Genomic DNA, 17,578 nt, shown 5'->3' with positions numbered 1-17,578 from the left:
ACATGATACTGAATATAGTTCCCTGTGCTCTACAGTAAATCCTTGTTGCTTTTCTATTTTACATATAGTAGTTTATATCTACTAATTCCATACTCCTAATTTATCCCTCCCCCTCTCCGTTTCCCCTTTGGTAAACATAAGTTTGTTTCCTATGTCTGTGAGTCTGCTTCTGTTTGGTATATACATTCATTATATAATTTTTTAGATTCCATAGATAAGTGATATCACATAATATTTGTCTTTCTCCATCTGACTTAATATTCTCTATGTTGCTGCAGTGGCATTATTTCATTCTTTTTTATGGCTGAGTAATATTCCTGTCTGTGTGTGTGTGTGTGTCGCACATCTTCTTAATCCAGTCATCTATTGATGGGCACTTGCATTGTTTCCATGTCTGGGCTCTTGTAAATAGTGCTGCTGTGAACATTGGGATGCATATGTCTTTTCAAATTAGAGGCTTTTTTCATCTTTCCTGGATATATGCCCAGGATTGGGATGGTTGGATCATATCATAGCCCTATTTTTAGTTTTTTGAGGAACCTCCATACTCTTCTCCATAGTGGCTGCACTAATTTACATTCCTACCAGCAGTGTAAGAGGGTTCCCTTTTCTCCACACCCTCTCCAGCATTCATTATTTGTAGACTTTTTTGATGACGGCCATTCTGACCAGCGTCAGGTGGTACCTCACGGTGGTTCTGATTTGCATTTTTCTGATGAGCAGTGATGCTGAGCATCTTTTCGTGTGCCTGTGGGCCATCTGTGTGTCTTCTTTGGAGAAATGTCTATTTAGGTCTTCTGCCTATTTTTGATTATGTTGTTTACTTTCTTGTTATTGAGTTGTATGAGCTGTTTGTGCATTTTGGAAATTAAGCCCTTGTTGTTCACATCATTTGCAAATATTTTCTCCCATTCCATAGGTTGTCTCTTCATTTTGTTGATGGTTTCCTTTGCTGTGCAAAAGCTTTAAGACTGATTAGGTCCCATTTGTTTGTTTTTATTTCTCTGCCTGGGGAGACTGCTCTAAGGGAATATTGCTGTCATTTATGTCAGAGAGTGTTTTATCTATGTTCTCTTCTAGGAGATTTATGGTGTCATGTCATGTGGTTTTGATTTGCATTTTCCTGATGAGCAGTGATGCTGAGCATCTTTTCATGTGCCTGTTGGCCATTTGCAGGTCTTCAAACCATTCTGAGTTTATTTTTGTATGTGGTGGGAAGGCATCTAATTTCATTGATTTACTTGTAGCTGTCCAGCTCTTCCAGCCCTACTTGTTCAAGAGACTGTCTTTTCTCCATTGTATATTCTTGCCTCCCTTGTCATAGATAGATTGACTGTAGGTTTATTTCTGGGCTCTCTGTTCTAGTCCACTGATCGATATGTCTGTTTTTGTGCCAATACCATGCTCTTTTGATTACTATAGCTTTATAGTATAGTCTGAAGTCTGGGAGGGTCATGCCTCCAGCTTTATTCTTTTTCCTCAGGATTGCTTTGGCAATTCTGCATCTTTTGTGGTTCCATATAAATTTTAGGATTATTGTTCTAGTTCTGTGAAAAATGTCCTAGGTAATTTGATAGAGATTGCATTAATCTGTAGATTGGATAGTATGGCCGTTTTAACAATAGTAATTCTTCCAGTCCAAGAGCAAGAGATATCTTTCCATTTCTTGTTATCACCTTCAGTTTCCTTTTCAATGTTTTGTGTTTTTCAGTGTATAGGTCTTTCACCTCTTTGGTTAAGTTTATACCTCGGTATTTTTTTTGGATGCAATTTTAAGTGGGATTTGTTTTTTAACTTTCTGATATTTTATTATTATTGTGAAGAAATGCAACAGATTTCTGTATGTTAATCTTGTATCCTGCTACCTTGTTGAATTCATTTATTAGTTCTAGAAATGGGTTGTTTAATTTTTTTTTACTGTGTTTTGAGAGGTTTTTTTTTTAATTAATTTATATATATTCTAGATGCTAGTCCTACATTGGATATTTTGCAGATTTTTCACTCAGTCTGTAGCTTGTCTTTTCTCTTAACAAAGTTTTCTATAAAGCAAATGTTTTCTATTTTGATGAAGTCCAATTTATCAATTTTTCCTTTTATAGATTTTGGGGGTGAGGAGCATCCAATCCAGTCTCAGACCTCTTTACTTTGTCCTGAAGATCTCCTATTTTTCCTTAAAGTTTTATATTAATGTTGTACCTTTTAAGTCTGTGGTCTATTTTCAGTTAATTCTGCATAAGGTATGAGACTTAGGTCAAGGCCCTTTTTCTTGCCCCTTGTGGATGTCCAGTTGCTTCAGCACCATTTGTTGAAAAGGCTCACTTTCTTCTATTAAATGGTTTTTGCGCCTCCAAAAGCAGCTGGACACATTAACGTGGGTCTGTTTCTTAGTTCTCTGTGCTGTTCCGTTGATGAGTGTGTCTCTCCCCCTGCTCACCCCTCACAGTTGTGATTCCTGTGTCAGATGAAGTGATCCTTTCCACTGTTTCTTTTCCAAAATTGTTTTTGCTATGCTAGTTCCTTTGTCTTTCCATATAAATTTTAGAATCACCTTACCTGTATCTACCAAAAAGACTTGCTAGAAATAGGAAATTGTCTTAAACATAGGCATCAATTTGGAGAGAATTAGCATCTTTGCTTTGTCCAGTCTTTAATCCATGGACACAGTGTGTCTTTCTATTTATTTAGAGGGGTTTTTTTTTTCTTTCATCAGCATTATGTAGTTTTTAGCATAGAAATCCTTCCCATGTTTTGTTAGATTTATGCCATTTTTTTCAGTGATTATAAGTGGTATTATATTTTAAGTCTTGATGCTGATGTGTTTGTTGTTAGTATATAGAAATGCGATTGATTTTTATATCCTACAGTCTTGACCTTGCTTAACTCACTTACCAGTGATAGGAGGTTTTTTTTTTTTTTAAGAGTCCTTCGATTTTTCTTTGTAGGCAATCATTATCTGCCAATAGGAGCAATTTTATTTCTTCCTTTTTGATCTGTGTACCTTTGTTTCCTTACTTTGTATGCCTTACTCTTATTTAATATCACACAGGGATATTAAATAAGAGTGGTGGGATACGATCCAGCAATCCCATTCCTGGGCACATATCTGGAGGGAACTCTAATTCAGAAAGATACATGCACCCCAGTGTTCACAGCAGCACTGTATACAACAGCCAAGACATGGAAGCAGCCTAAATGTCCATCGATAAATGACTGGATAAAGAAGTTGCCTATATTTATACAATGGTACTCAGCAATAAAAAAGAATAAAATAATGCCATTTACAGCGACATGGATGGATCTGGAGATCGTCATTCTAAGTGAAGTAAGCCAGAAAGAGAAAGAAATATACCATATGGTATCACTCATATGGGGAATCTAAAAAAAGAGGAAAAAAAGAAAGAAAACAGAGGACTAATAAATTCCTCTACAAAACAGAAACAGACTCGCAGACATAGTAAATGATCTTATGGTTACTGGGGGGGGAGGGGTTGGGAAGGCATAAATTTGGGGGTTTGAGATTTGCACATGTTAACCACTATATATAAAAATAGATTTAAAAGAAAAAAAGAGTGGTGAGAACAGATAGTCTTACTTTGTTTCTGGTCTTAGGGAGAAAGCAATCTTTCACCATTAGCTGTAGAAATTTTTAAATGATCATTATCAAGTTGAGGAAGTTCCTTTCTGGTTTTTTGTTTCTGTTTTTGAGAGTTTTTATCATGAATGAGTGTTGATTTCTGTGAAATACTTCTTCTGCATCAGTTGATAGGACCATGTGATTTTTCTTTTTAGCCTGTCAATAGAGTAATTACATTGATTGATTTTTCAGATATTGAACCAGCCTTTCATCTCTGAAACAAAGCCCTCTTGGTCACAGTGTATAATTTATATGCATATATAAAACTGAATTCTGTTTGCTAATATTTTGTTAAGTGTTCATGAGAGATACTGTTCTGTGGTTGGTGTTGCTTTAATACTGTCCTTTTCTGGCTTTGGTATCAGGGAAATACTAACTTCAGAAAATGACTAGGGAAGGGTTCCCTCCTTTTCAGTTTTCTCAAAGACGTGGTATAGAATTGGTGTTGATTCTTTCTTAAATGACTGTAGAATTCTCTAGTAAAACCATCCTGGCCTGAACATTTCTTTTGTATGAGTTTTAGAATTACAAATTCAGTTTCCTTTATAGTTATAGGACAATTTAAGTGATCTGTTTTATGTTGGATGAGTTGTAGGACTTTGTGTTTTCAAAAAATTGGTCCATCTCTTGTAAGTTGTCAAATTAAAGTGTGTGGAGCTGTTCTTGCTCCTCCTTTGTTATCCTGCTGGGTCTGTAGTGCTACACCTTGAAATTGGCTATTTGTGTCCTCACTCGCTCTCTTTTTTTTTTTTTTTTTGTCAGTGTTTGTTACATCACTGAGTTAATGGTGGCCCCTGCACATTGGCGCCTCTGTGCTTTTCTTCTCCCCAACAAGCTGAGACATTAGTTCAAAGCCTGCCAGCGCCAGATTCAAATTCTTACATACTCAGTTGCTTTAAATACGGCCCAGAGAAGCACATCATTATTTTTAGCCATAAGCGGCTGCCTGCTTTGAATACCCGGTGGAGCCGCGCTCACCGTCTGCTCACCTCTGATCAGGCAAGCTCTGGGGCTGTCAGAGACCTCCAGCAGATGCTGCCGAGCGATGTCACCCGGACACGTTAAGTCCCCTCGGAGGGGGTGCTCTTCTCCCCAGGTGTCCCCTTGCCCTGTTGCCCGCCGGGCACCTTGTCTGCAAGGCCTCCTGCCGTGAGGGACTTCCCTCCCACGCAGCCTGTCTAAGTTGTCACAGTGCTACCCAGACGAAGGTAGGTGTGTGCCGTGACCGTCTCAAGGTCATGTCCTTTTCCTTGATCAGCCCCCACATCCTTCAGCTCACCAGTTTTGCTAGAGGTTTGTCAATTTTATTGATCTTTTCAAGGAATCAGCTCTTTGTTTTTCTGTTTTCAGTTTCATTGATTTCTGCTCTTGGTTTCCTTCTTTCTGCTTGTTTTATGTTTATTTTGCTCTTCCTATGCTAAGTTTTGAGGCACTTCGATAATTGAGACTTTTCCTCTTTTCTAATATATGCATGTAGTCGTGTAGTGCTCTGAACTTTCCTTTCAGCACTGCTTTAGTTGTAACCCACAAATCTTGGTAAGTTATATTTTCATTTCCATTCAGTTCAGTGTAGTTTTCGATTTCCCAGGAGACCCTCTTTAAATCATGGGTTGTTTAGAAGTGTCCTGGTTAGTATCCGAGTAGTTGGAGATTTTCCTTTTGTCTTTATGTTACTGATTTCTAGCTTGATGCCATTGTGGTTGGAGAACACATTCTTTGTGATTGCAATCATTTTAAATTTGTTAAAGTTTATTTTGTGGCCCAGGGTGTGGTCTGCCTCGATACACGTTCCATGGGACCTTGGAAAGAATACGTACCCTGCTCTCGTTGGGCGGAGTGTTCTGTAAACGTTGACTCGAACCTGCCGGTTGACTGTGCTGAGTTCTTCTGCATCTTTGCTGATTTCTGTCTAGTTCTGTCAGTTGTTGAGAGAGAGGTGTTGACGTTCACAGCCATAATCGTGGGCTTGTCTGTTTCACCTTTCGGTTCTGTCAGGTTTTAGTTTGACTTATTTTATAGCTCCATTTTTTGGTGCACACATTGAGGATTCCTATATCCTATTGGGGGATTTACCCTTTTATCATTATATAGTGACCCTCTCTGTCTCTGGTCATTTTCTTTGCCCTAAAGCATGTTTTATCTGATAATGATAATGACTGACTTTGATTAAAATTTGCGTGGTATTATTTTTTTTCATTCTTTCATTTTCAACCTGCCTGAAAACATAATTGAAGTGAGTTTCTTGGAGGCAGCATATAGTCAGGTCATGTTTTTCCATCTGACCTGCCAATCTTTGTCTTTTAATTGGTATATTTATATGGTTTACGTTTAATGTAAGTATTGAGCTATTAAATTTGTTTTTTCCATTTTATATTTTTACTTTCTATTCTGTTTTTTTATTTCCCTCTTTTCTTTTTCTAATCTTTCTGTGGTTTATGAGAATATTTTTTAGAATTCCATTTGATTTACCTATTTTTTTATTGAAGTACAGTCAGTTACAATGTGTCAATTTCTGATGTACAGCACAATGTCCCAGGCATGCATATACATACATATATTCATTTTCATATTCTTTTTCATTACAAGATATTGAATATAGTCCCCTGTGCTATACAGAAGAAACTTAGGTTTTTAAATATATTTTTATAGACAGTGGCTAACATTTGCAAATTTCAAACTCCCAAATTTATCCCTTCCCACCCTCTTTCCCCCATAACCATAAAATTGTTTACTAAGTCTGTTGTCTGTTTCTGTTTGGTAGATGAGTTCATTAGTGTCCTCTTTTTTTTCTTTTTTTTCCGATTCCACATATGAGTGATACCATATGGATTTACCTGTTTCTGAGTATGACCTGTTTCCCTGATGTTCTGGGGTCTGTCTCTTCACATAGCTGTTTTAGTGGTCGCTCTGGGTATTAGACTGTATATACATACCACAGTCTACTGGTATCATCATTTTACCAGTTTGAGTGAAATATAAAACCCTTACATCCATCGACAGCCATGTCTTGTGCTTCACAGAGTGCATTTTTTACAAATTGAAGGTTCATGGCAACTCTACATTGAATAAGTCTGTTGGCACCATCTTTCCAACAGCATTTGCTCACTTCATGTCTCCAGGTCATGTTCTGGTAATCCTTGCAGCATTTTAAACTTTTTCATTATTATTATAGTTGTTATGGTGATCAGTGATCTTTAATGTTACTGTGGCCAAAAGATTATGACTTGCTGACGGTTCAGATGATGGTTAGGGTTTTTTACCAATGAAGTATTTTTTAATTAAAGTATGTACATTGGTTTTTAAGACATAATACTACTGCACACTTAGCAGACTACAACGTAGTGTAAACATAACATTTATATGCACTGGGAAGCCAAATCCAATCCTCCATGTTACTTAAACTCTCTTATTTTATTTCTCTTCAATTCTCTGTTCTGCCTCCTTGTAATTTTCTTCATTCTCTATTCCAGTTCACTAATTTTCTCCTTAGTTTTGTTAATTCTGTTCTTTAACTCATTTATTGACTTTTTAAAATTTATAATTCAGTGACACCTAAGATTCATAATGTCAGCATTTGTTAAAGGATAAGACAGATTTGTGGAACAATCTCAAAGCACACGTTTTGCTTGTGGTGTTTGTGTTTTGTTTTGTTTTGTTTTATTGAGGAGGAGGTAATTAGGTTTATTCATTGATTTCTGCTTGGAGGAGGTACTGGGGATTGAACCCAGGACCTCTTGTGTGCTGAGCATGGGCTGTACCACTTGAGCTATACCCTTCCCCCTATTGACTGTTTATTTTTAAAGACTGCAGTTTTTATTTCTAGATACATTCTAGAAATCTACCTCTTTTTATATCACTTTATTATTTTCTTATGGATTCAATTCTTTTTTACAGTATTAATCAGCTTGAGTATAGTTTCTCAGGTTCTTTTTTTAATCAGATTCTTGAAAGTTTAATGTTTTGGGATTGCTGACTCATTCAAGATGGACTGTTCCCTTGAGTGTTTTATAAGTTTAGATTGTGAGCTCATCTTCAGAGGAGCTGTAAGTGTGGGAATCCTATATACCTCGGGCTGAGGGTGTTTCTTTCCAGAGTGATCTGCATTTGCTTCTTCCAGGCATCCCATTATTTTAAATTTCTTGACTTGAAGATTCATTTTCCACATTTTTTTAACATTTTTTATTGATTTATAATCATTTTACTCCACATGTTTTTTAAATTTGAACTTCAGACTCACATGATAAACCTTCAAAGTGGGATGTTTTTCTGCTGAGAGGCCAGGCAGAGTTAGAGAGGGCTCCTTGTCTTCTTGCGCTGGGGAGAGGATTTTTCCCCAGCCTATCCTTTCACTTCCGGCTGAGCCCTGAAGAGAGTTCCAGATCAGCTCACTACTCCTTCCTTCACATGGCCACATAAGAAACATTCCAATTTGTGTACACAAACAATTTTTTCTCTCAAGGCTTACTTTTGCCTACATAGTGACAGCATCTTCACCTGATTTTCATCTTTCTTTTATGTATAGATAGATAGATAGATAGATAGATAGATAGATAGATAGATAGATAGATTGAAGTATAGTCAGCTTACAATGTTCTGTCAATTTCTAGTGTACAGCACAATGCTTCAGTCATATAGGAATATACATATATTGATTTTCATATTTTCACCGTAAGTTACTGCAAGGTATTGAATATAGTTCCCTGTGCTATACCATATAAACTTGTTGTTTATTGGATTTTGTGAGAATCCTCCTGTACTTCAAAGTGAGAGACACTCTACCACAGTTCAGTAGGCGTCTGTGTGATTCAGTGGGTTTATAGATGTAATTCTTGGTGTATTCATGGGAGATGGTGAGCTATGAGTCTCTCTACTCTGCCATCTTGGTTCAACCTCTGATTTTCATCTTTTTTTATGCAATGTTTTGGGCTTTATTTCTTAAATAGAAGGGGATATGGAACCAGAGTGAGAAATTCCAATATTTCCATTTTAACCTGACCATCTTAACCATCTTCCCTTCAATTTCTTGGTTTGTAAAAGCAGTTTGATGAAAATAATTAGACTTGGCACATTTTATTTTGTGTGTGTAGTGAAACATACATTACATAAGATCTGCCGTTTTAACCCTTTTTAAGTCTACAGTTCAGTGGCATTCAGTACATTCACATTGTTGTACAACCATTACCACCACCATCCATCTCCAGAACTTTCTCATCTTTCGTATCTACTGAATGCGAACTCTCCATTTCCTCTCCCCCATCCCCTCCCCGACAATCACCCTTCTACTTTCTGTCCCTGTGAGTTTGATGACTCTGAGTACCTCATGTCCTGGAAGTGGAATCTTCTGGTATTTGTCCTTTTGTGCCTGGCTTATTTCACTTAGCACAGTTTTCTCAGAGTTTATCCATGTTGTAGCATGTGCCACAAAGTCCTTCCTTTTTAATGTTGAATAATATCCCAATGTATGTATATACTATATTTTGTTTATCCATCTATCCGTCAATGGATATTTGAGTTGGTTCCATCTTTTGGCTACCATGAGTAATACTGTTATGAACACTGGTAGGCTTGCTTTTAAAACGGGCAGTGGGAAGCATAAAACTGTTGATATTTTTAAATGCTGACAATTCTAATAGCACTACCCTATAAGTTTAATTGCCTACAACCATTTGAAAATCATGAGAGGCTGACGGCTTAATCTTGGAGTGATCATGAATGTAGTTCTTAGGAAACAGGGCTGGCCCAGGCATCCGCAAAGAAATAGACTATTTGGGCTTAACTGGGGGAGGGAAGGAGCCAGGGCCAGCAGTGCTTGGTCTGGGTTGGACACGGGAGTGCAGAGGTGACACCTGCAGGGGTGCACACAAGGGAACCAGGAATGTGGAGCAGGGCCTTCAGGGCCACGGGATGAGTCTGGCAGCCGGGGGTGAGCAGTGGTGGGTCAGGATCAAAGGGTGACGGTGGGAGAGGGGGTGGGTGCTCTGCAGGGCCTGGACTGAGCAGAACGAGAGTTCTTTCCTAATAAAAAGCAAAAATGAATCTTCAGGACTGTGTGAGGCTCCTAATGCTACATCACTCTAGTTTACAGACTCCATGCTGGAAAGCCTCTTTTTCCGGTTATAGAAAGCAGGATCCCAAATTAAATGTATTCCAAGTGGGGGAGGGTACAGCTCAAGTGGTAGAGCACATGCTTAGCATGCAGGAGGGCCTGGGGTCAGTCCCCAGTACCTCCTCTAAAAATAAGTAAATGAATAAACCTAATTGCCTCCCTCTCTGCCCCCCCCAAAATAAAATAATAAAAATAAATAAACAAATAAATTCCAATGTGTAAAGAAGAAATGAAGAGCTTTTTCTGCATTGAATGAGACAGACTTCTCACGTGGAATACTGACCCCAGCTGGGCTTAAGCCAGCCTTCCCACAGGTCACGGATGAGGCGACAGAGGCAAGGCCACAGAAGTCCGCAAGTACGGGGAAAACTGACACCTGTTGTATTTTAAAAAAAAAAAAAAAAAAGAGGAAAGCGACTTCTCAAAGCCTCAAAGTCTACCAGGTTTTTTCTTTTGTACAGAAAACACTTGAAATTTCTAGGCGACTTTCGCTCTTCATTGCGTGTGTGTATTTTTTTTGAATAGTGTAGCACAGAGACAGATTTTAGTCATTATAAGAAGCTTTCCAACTTTCAATATCAAAACAAATTGTCCCCAGTTTGAAATGGCACTGAGTTAGCACATAAGCCAGATACAGAAAAGGTGGGAAGGTAAGTCAATATGTTTATTGCTGTTTTCACAAAATACTGCTACTTCTTTTTTTGTTATATTAGCAACTAATATTTCATTACATTTTTATGATTGTAGCCTAAGAATAAATTCATAGCACCTGTTTTAAAGTTACTTTTCACAATCTCTTTTTGTCTTTCAGATTTTTTGTTTAAATTCTTGGTTATTGGCAATGCAGGAACCGGCAAGTCTTGCTTGCTTCACCAGTTTATTGAAAAAAAATGTAAGTGACGCCATGTGGTCTGTGTTCACACACGTCTCCTTCTGAGAGCACGCTCCTGCTCGGATTTGTTTACAGCCGGACTTATGAATAGTTTTTTCAGGAAAAAACTCGTAGTTTAAAAATATTTTTAAATGACATTTAAAGTCTGTTATTAAACTTTTAGTAATCTGATTTTTATTTAGCAGTTCAGCCTTATAGTGGTTCATAGTTCATTACATAGTGTACCGTCTGTACATTTTCCAGATACTGAAATACAGTGGGATGATGTGGAATTTCATTTCCCAGCAGGCTCGTTGTGCCTTTTGAATGAAATAACATCTGTCCTCGGCAGCCTTGTATTGTCATTAAGGCAATTGTAATCTTCAATTCTATTTTGCAAGTAAAGAAACAGAGGTTCAGAGAAGTGAGTGTGTACCTCTTGATGGTGACCTCATAATTGGTGAGACTCAAACCCAGACATTTTGACCAGAGGATATAACTTTTGCAATTGCCTCACACTCTTTTGGTAAAGGAGGTTGAATTTTATATTCCAAACTATTGTAAAAGATGGTAGGTTTGAAAGGCCCTTAAAATAAGTAGTGCTTTTATAATAATGGAAAGAATTGTGGAGAATGGCCTGTCTGTTTGGTAGTCAGATGAAGGCACGGAAACAGAGTTAATTTCATTTAATGAAGTGCATCTCGGGGGGAGGGTGTAGCTCAACGGCAGAGCACATGCTTAGCATTCGCAGGGTCCTGGGATCAATCCCCAGTACCTCCTCCAAAAGTAAATAAACAAGTAAACCCAGCTGCCTCTGCCCCGCCCCCAGAATCTTTTTAAATTTTTTAAAAAATGAAGTGCATCTTAAAGATGTATGAGATGTGTCAGGTGGTAGGTAAAATGGGAAAAGAGGCAGCATAGTGTGTCTTGGAAAAGAGCTTGAAGAATAAAATTCTAGAAATGCATTTTGCTCATTGCATTTTCATCAACCAAGAGCTTGCTGGAACCTCTGTATAGCGACGCGGACCCAGCATGGCTCAGTCACAGAGCCAGTCCTTACCGAACTGAACACGTCTTCACTCACCGGGTGGTCCAGGCTTCTTTGCCGGTTACCAAGGCTGTTCCTTGCTCCGTCTCAGAAGCGAGCATCCGGACGACAGTGGCCCAAGCGCCCAGCCTGCTGCTCTCCCCCTCCTCTGGGGGGATCTCCCCCTTGGTCGCCCTCCCCATCACTCCTCACTGTCACAGTAATGATGTCACAAGGTTTCACTTTATTTCTCATGTAGCCATGACCTAGTCAGGATGCCCTTGGCCTTTGGCTATGGCCCTCTGAAGGCTTTTACTCCAAGGTGTGCGCAGTGGCTCGGTCTAGCAGGATGTCCAGTTCTGCAGTGTCCAGGCGTGAGACAGGCTGCCGGGGTCCCTGTTCCCCTCCCCGACCCCCACGCTCCCAGGCAGCAATAAACATAGCTATCAAGTGGCATCCCTGGCTTCTGGTACAATTAAATTTTATCCTGTGGTTATAAAATATAAGCCAGCTAGTGGACCATATGCCCATGATATCCATCACAGAAATTTTTTTTTTATAGACGGCTTATTCCAGTTGAGTGTAGCAGGCTACTTCGCCCACCTCCCTGCCCATTCAAACAGTATTGATTTCTCCAGAGGATTCATTCCAGATTACCGCCACACAGTGCTAAAATTCATGAAATCCCAGCAGCTGTAGATGCATAGAGTTTTTGTTTTTTGGGTTTGTTTGTTTTGTTTCTCACTCTGTCTTTTCCTCGTTTCCCCTTAATCTTTGATGTCCATTAAGTTTCTTTGTTTCTTTTTTGGGCTTCAGTGCCTTTCCTTCCCTTTACTTTTATTTCTTTAGGAGATTTGGCCGAATAGTTAAAACCATTACTGGCCAAGTTGCAGGTCTGCCCCTGGGCAGTGAGGCCTCCACGTGGTGCCCAGGCTTCCGTGCAGCCACCATTCATGAGAACCTTAACAGTGCTCGGGGAGACACCATCTCCTGTGGCGTGGCCTTGTCCACGCCCCGGCTTTACAATGTGTGGTTTGTTTAGGATTTTTGAGGAAAGCTTTTATTATCTCTTTAAGAACAGGGATTGTATGTGTTCTGTTTAAAAGAACAAGTACTTGTTATCATCTGACTGTTGGAGAAATGAATGGCTGAAGTAAATTGCATTTTCCATTGACTTAGCTCTTGATTTTAATGTTACTCGTTTAAATCTGAGCCTGTTTCCTTAGTGTTCTAAAATGAAATTTCTTTTTCTTTTTCAGTCAAAGATGACTCAAATCATACAATAGGAGTGGAATTTGGTTCAAAGATAATAAACGTTGGTGGTAAATATGTCAAGTTACAGATATGGGACACAGCCGGCCAAGAACGATTCAGGTAGCTTTTTCTCTAAGTTAAGAAAAATATTTGAAAATCAGGTTTGAAATAATCAGTTATATTCTCTTAATATATATAGTCCTCCCCAACCCTCTCCCCTAGATTTTAGAAATTTTGCCTCCGGAAGCTTTAAGACAAGCAGAAGTCAGTTTTTCTCCATGTAGCACTGATTTATGAAAGAATGCATTAGAACCTCTTCCAAGTGAATGTGCCCTAATTTGGAGGCTAATTTATTCTTCGAGACTAGTGAGTGCATTAGGAGGGTGTGGCGATGCCTGTTCCACACTGGGCTTTTAGATTCAAATCAAAGCAAAATAGTAGCACAAACAATTCTTCTCTGCATTTTACTTTAAAAGGAGAATTTTTTAAAACCTCTTTGGGGATTGGTTTTGTTTTACATTAAAACATTCCACGAAATATTCTCTCTTCTCTCTTCAACACTTTCGTTGCACTATGGTCGCCATCGATGTTTGCAATGATGGCCCCAGATCACTGCAGATAAGGTTACATGTTTAATATTCTGTAAGTACTAAAGCAAGAAAGTAGATTAATATTTTAGTTGTGCTTTTTGAACACATACCCAAAGTCAAGCAGAACAGATAGTCACAATTTCAAAATTCAGTTAAGTAAAACTTAATCCCAGTGCAGGCATTTCATTTAAAGTCAGGTATATATTCTCTGCAGAAAGATGAATAGCCCCAAAGGAAAGGCTTAAGGATGCTAATATTTTGGTTACCCCAGTGAAATAGCCCAATCTCTGTCTAGCCATCTCACAGTAAAGCCTCCAGCCCACACATAAAGGGGTGGGGTTTTTTTTTAAGACTTTTGCATTCCTTGTTCATGAATATAATTGATCAACCAAGGATCACCAGACACTTGAAGGAAGTTTCTGAAATAAAAGAAAGAGCCCAAAATAAAGAAATTAGAAACTTCCAGGGAATAGGAGAAAACTAAAACTACAAAAGAGCGATCAAATAATATGTTAAGTAGAGTAATGATCTTCCTGAAAGTTAAACAGCAAACTTGAGATGGGAAGGGGAGGAAACAACAAAGAATCATCCAGAACTAATTCAGGAGGTCCAATGCCTGACTAATTAGGCATTCCCGAAGAAGGGAAAACAGAGGAAACACTAAAAGAAACAATTAAAGAAAATTTTCCACTGAAGGAATGAGATTCCACATTTATTGGCCCACCTTGCACCAAATACCGATGAATGGGAGAAAGTCCAGACAGGGGTGTGCTGTGTAAAATTTCAGAGCATTAAGGATGAAGCGAAGATACAGAAAGACTCCAAGAGGCCAAAACAGTCACACATAAAGGATCAGGCATGGACTGTTCAACAGCAGCATTTGGAAGCTAGAAGATAATTGAAGCATCGCCTTCAAACCTCAACGTGAAAAAATTTTTTTCCAGCCTAAAATTGGAAACTTGGCCGAACTATCCATTAGGCGTGAGAAGAAAAATCAGAATATCTTCAGTTATGCAAGAATGGGAGAGAACTGTTGTATTCTTTCTTAGAAACTTCAGGAAGCCACACCTCACCAACACAGGGGAGAAAGCCGGAGAGGGAGAAGGCAGCCCTGGGACCCGGCCCTGCAGGTCAGGGAGGCAGCAGGGGCAGGCGCCACAGGCCGGTGCCTCTCTGATGCTCCTTCTCTGGGAGCTGAAGCTAAAATAGCAAAGAGTTGCCTCCTACTACATGTGGAAAAGACCTGCCCCCGGGGGCTCCCTAGGGGAGAGCTGACAGCCGGCCCCCCTCACCCCGCCGCTCTGCCCTCTGCGGTAGCATCTGTAAGGAGACGGGGGTGGGGGGGCGCTTCGAGCCTGGGAAATTTAAGGGCTAAAAAGTAAATTTAAAAATAGCTGCCCTTTTCAAAATATCAAAGAATAATGAGCAATTCTGTTTGTTTTCTGTAAGTTCCACGTTTTTCTTTTCTCCCCAGAGGTAGGCACTGTTTGTTTCTGTGGTGCCTGTTTTTGTTTCTTTTTTTTCTTCTTTTTTAACTTTTTGCTGAAGTGTAGTTGATGGTGGTGCCTCTTTTCTGACCCCAGGTGAGTGGCCTTTTTCCACATCGCTCTGTGACCGACAGTTCACTTCGATCCTGACGGTACCCGGAGCGAGCACCAGACGCTGCAGGCTTGGGGCTCAGGCCCCCGACTGTCCGCCCTGCACACACCAGTCACTCTCGCGTCTGCCCAGCAGTCAGTGAATTCAGGGTTTCCACGGCCCTGCCCCCAGGCTCCCGAATTCACTGGAATTACTCACAGAGCTCAGGAAAGCACCGCATTCGGTGTTACCAGTCTGTTATAAAGGGTGCAAGTCAGAAATGGCCAAATGGAAGAGGTGCAGAGGGCACGGGTGTGGGGACCCAGCGCTGGGCGCACCGCCCTGTGCTCATGAACTCGGAAGCTGTCTGAGCCCACTGCCTGGGGCCTCTTACGGAGGTTTCGGACTGCAGGCATGATCGATTAAAGCGGTTAAGTCACTGACCATTGCCCCATTCCGGAGCACAGGAGCCTTGTAGACCTTGAGGAGGACTTTTGTTGCTCTGGAGGTCGCAAGTGACAGCGGGGACACCAGCTGTAGGTGCCTGCAGGGGTCCAGGCAGAGAGTTGGTGGCGTGGATTAGGACAGTGCTGGTGAGGATGGAGAGACATGTACATTGTGGGGCGTGAACAGTTGGTGAGACAGGTCAGGACTGATGGACCCAGTATAGAGATGGGCATGAAGAGGCATGGAGGCTCCGAGCAGAGATTATAAACAGATTATAAACAGAGTGGATGGTGGGACCTCCCCACCCCTCACCCCACCCCCAGCCAGGAGGGACCTGGAGGCTTGGAACCAGGGTTCTCTCTTACAGATGTTCATCATGTGGTCACGTGGAGATGCTGGGGTAATGGCGGTTGGATCTTACAGACGTGGTCTGAGCTGAGGATTAAATCTGAGTCAGGACTGTTGGTAGAACAGAGAACCAGACCCCAGCCCTGGGGAAGGAACTCTGGTACCAACAGGGCAGATTCAGAGGAATGATTCAGCGTAGCTGGTGAGGGAGGAGGAGGCCAGGAGAGAGGGGGCTGCAGCAGCGGAGCGGGCGGACAGGTGCTCTGGGTCTGGACCCATGGAGCTGCGTGACCTGGGCCAGCTGTGTGGGAGGAGCAGGGAGGCAGGGGCTGGGGTGGGTGGGGAGGGAGGGGCACTGGTCAGGCAGCTCTGGGGAAGGTTGGGTGTCAGAAAGAGCAAGCGACGGAACAGTAGCGGGGGATCAAGCCTCCTACCTTGTTCTTCAAGATGGGAGGTGCCGGAGCAAATTTGATTTTGCTAGTGGGAAAAATGTAACGAACAAGGAGGGATTCGTGCTGCAGGGGAGAAAATGTGTTACTGAAAGAAAAATCCTGGATATTGTGGGCCTGGACAAGATACATTCGGGCACTCTAGAAACAGGTGAGGGTCGGGAGGAAGGGGGCGCAGGGCAACGCGGCTGTGAAGTCCCGGAGGAGGTCCCCTCTCCTCGGGGGGAAGACACAGGACCCCCGCGCCAGCAGAGGGGGACTGCTGAGCGCCCAGGGCCCACGCAGCTTCTGAGAGGGCTCCCTCTGCCCGCCCTGTAAGTTCTCAAAGATGCCCTCGGTTCTGCGGAAGAGCGTCATCCACCCTTTAGGGAATATCATACTTGTCCCAGCTGGACGTCCCCGCCTCCCTGTGGTTTCTGTGACACGATTTCAGGTGGACTAGCTCATCATGCATACTTTCAGGTGACCCTGAATCATTTCTCTTTAAAGCAGCGTCTGCCCCTGTATGGTGGTTTTCAAGGCAAAACATGCTTTTGTAGGAGCAGATGGTGCTCAGGAGTCCAGGCTCTGGCTGGTTGAAAGTAAAAGCGTGTAACTCTTCCAGGTCTGTGACGAGGAGTTACTACAGAGGTGCGGCGGGGGCCCTCCTCGTCTATGACATCACCAGGTAACGAGCCCCCAGAAGAGGCACCGCCTCTGCTCCCTGGGTCCACGCCTCCCTGCAGGGGATGCTTTGTGCATCAGCAGTGGGGGGTGGCGGGGCAGCGGGCATGGCTGGGGGTCCAGAGCCCCACAGCCCTTTCACGGGGAGTCTTGGAGATTCTTGAACCCGCCACTACTTTACCACGTAAAGAAGGATGTCCCCAAGGTTTTAGGTAGATGAAGCATCCGTGGTGTTTCACTGTTTCTTAACATGATGTTTTGACACTTTCCTTAAGGTTTGCAAAAAAAACCCCAAAGAACAAACAAACAAAAAAACTTAGGGTTTTCCTTTGTGGTAAATCATTAGAAGTAATTGCCGTCCATCAAGCACAGGCTCTAGGTCACGTCTGGTCACTGTGTGACGTCCTCAGACAGGGCGCTCTGACTGGACTTGAGCTTCCTTGTCTGTGGAGTAATGATTATCGCGTGAGACTCGTGAGGCTGCTGGGCGGTCAAGTTGGTTAGTATAAAGCTCTTGGCACACAGAAGGATCTGAGTGCACTGTCCTGTGTGTAGCCATCACCGCAGCTATCACAAATTAAATTAAATTAAATTTTCAGCTCCCTGGTCTC

General features: G+C 41.4%; 1 protein-coding gene across 2 annotated transcripts in view; it reads left to right on the top strand.

The window, feature by feature from the left end:
• The window catches only part of RAB4A (RAB4A, member RAS oncogene family), a 43,411-nt gene that overhangs the window by 12,964 nt on the left and 12,869 nt on the right, over nucleotides 1-17,578 (top strand). The window contains exons 2-4 of one of the 2 annotated variants that reach the window (XM_072970981.1): nucleotides 10,552-10,632; nucleotides 12,898-13,012; nucleotides 16,909-16,971. In XM_072970981.1, coding sequence (XP_072827082.1) covers nucleotides 10,552-10,632; nucleotides 12,898-13,012; nucleotides 16,909-16,971 — 259 coding nt within the window. Of the gene's footprint in view, nucleotides 1-10,551; nucleotides 10,633-12,897; nucleotides 13,013-16,908; nucleotides 16,972-17,578 lie in introns of those variants that run through there. The other variant, XM_015246220.2, reaches the window with a different exon arrangement.

This window comes from Vicugna pacos, chromosome 11 (genome assembly GCF_048564905.1).
Source record: "Vicugna pacos chromosome 11, VicPac4, whole genome shotgun sequence".
NCBI classification, from domain to species: domain Eukaryota; kingdom Metazoa; phylum Chordata; class Mammalia; order Artiodactyla; family Camelidae; genus Vicugna; species Vicugna pacos.
Note: the sequence above shows the minus strand (reverse complement) of the source record. Positions and strands in the feature narration are given on the sequence as shown.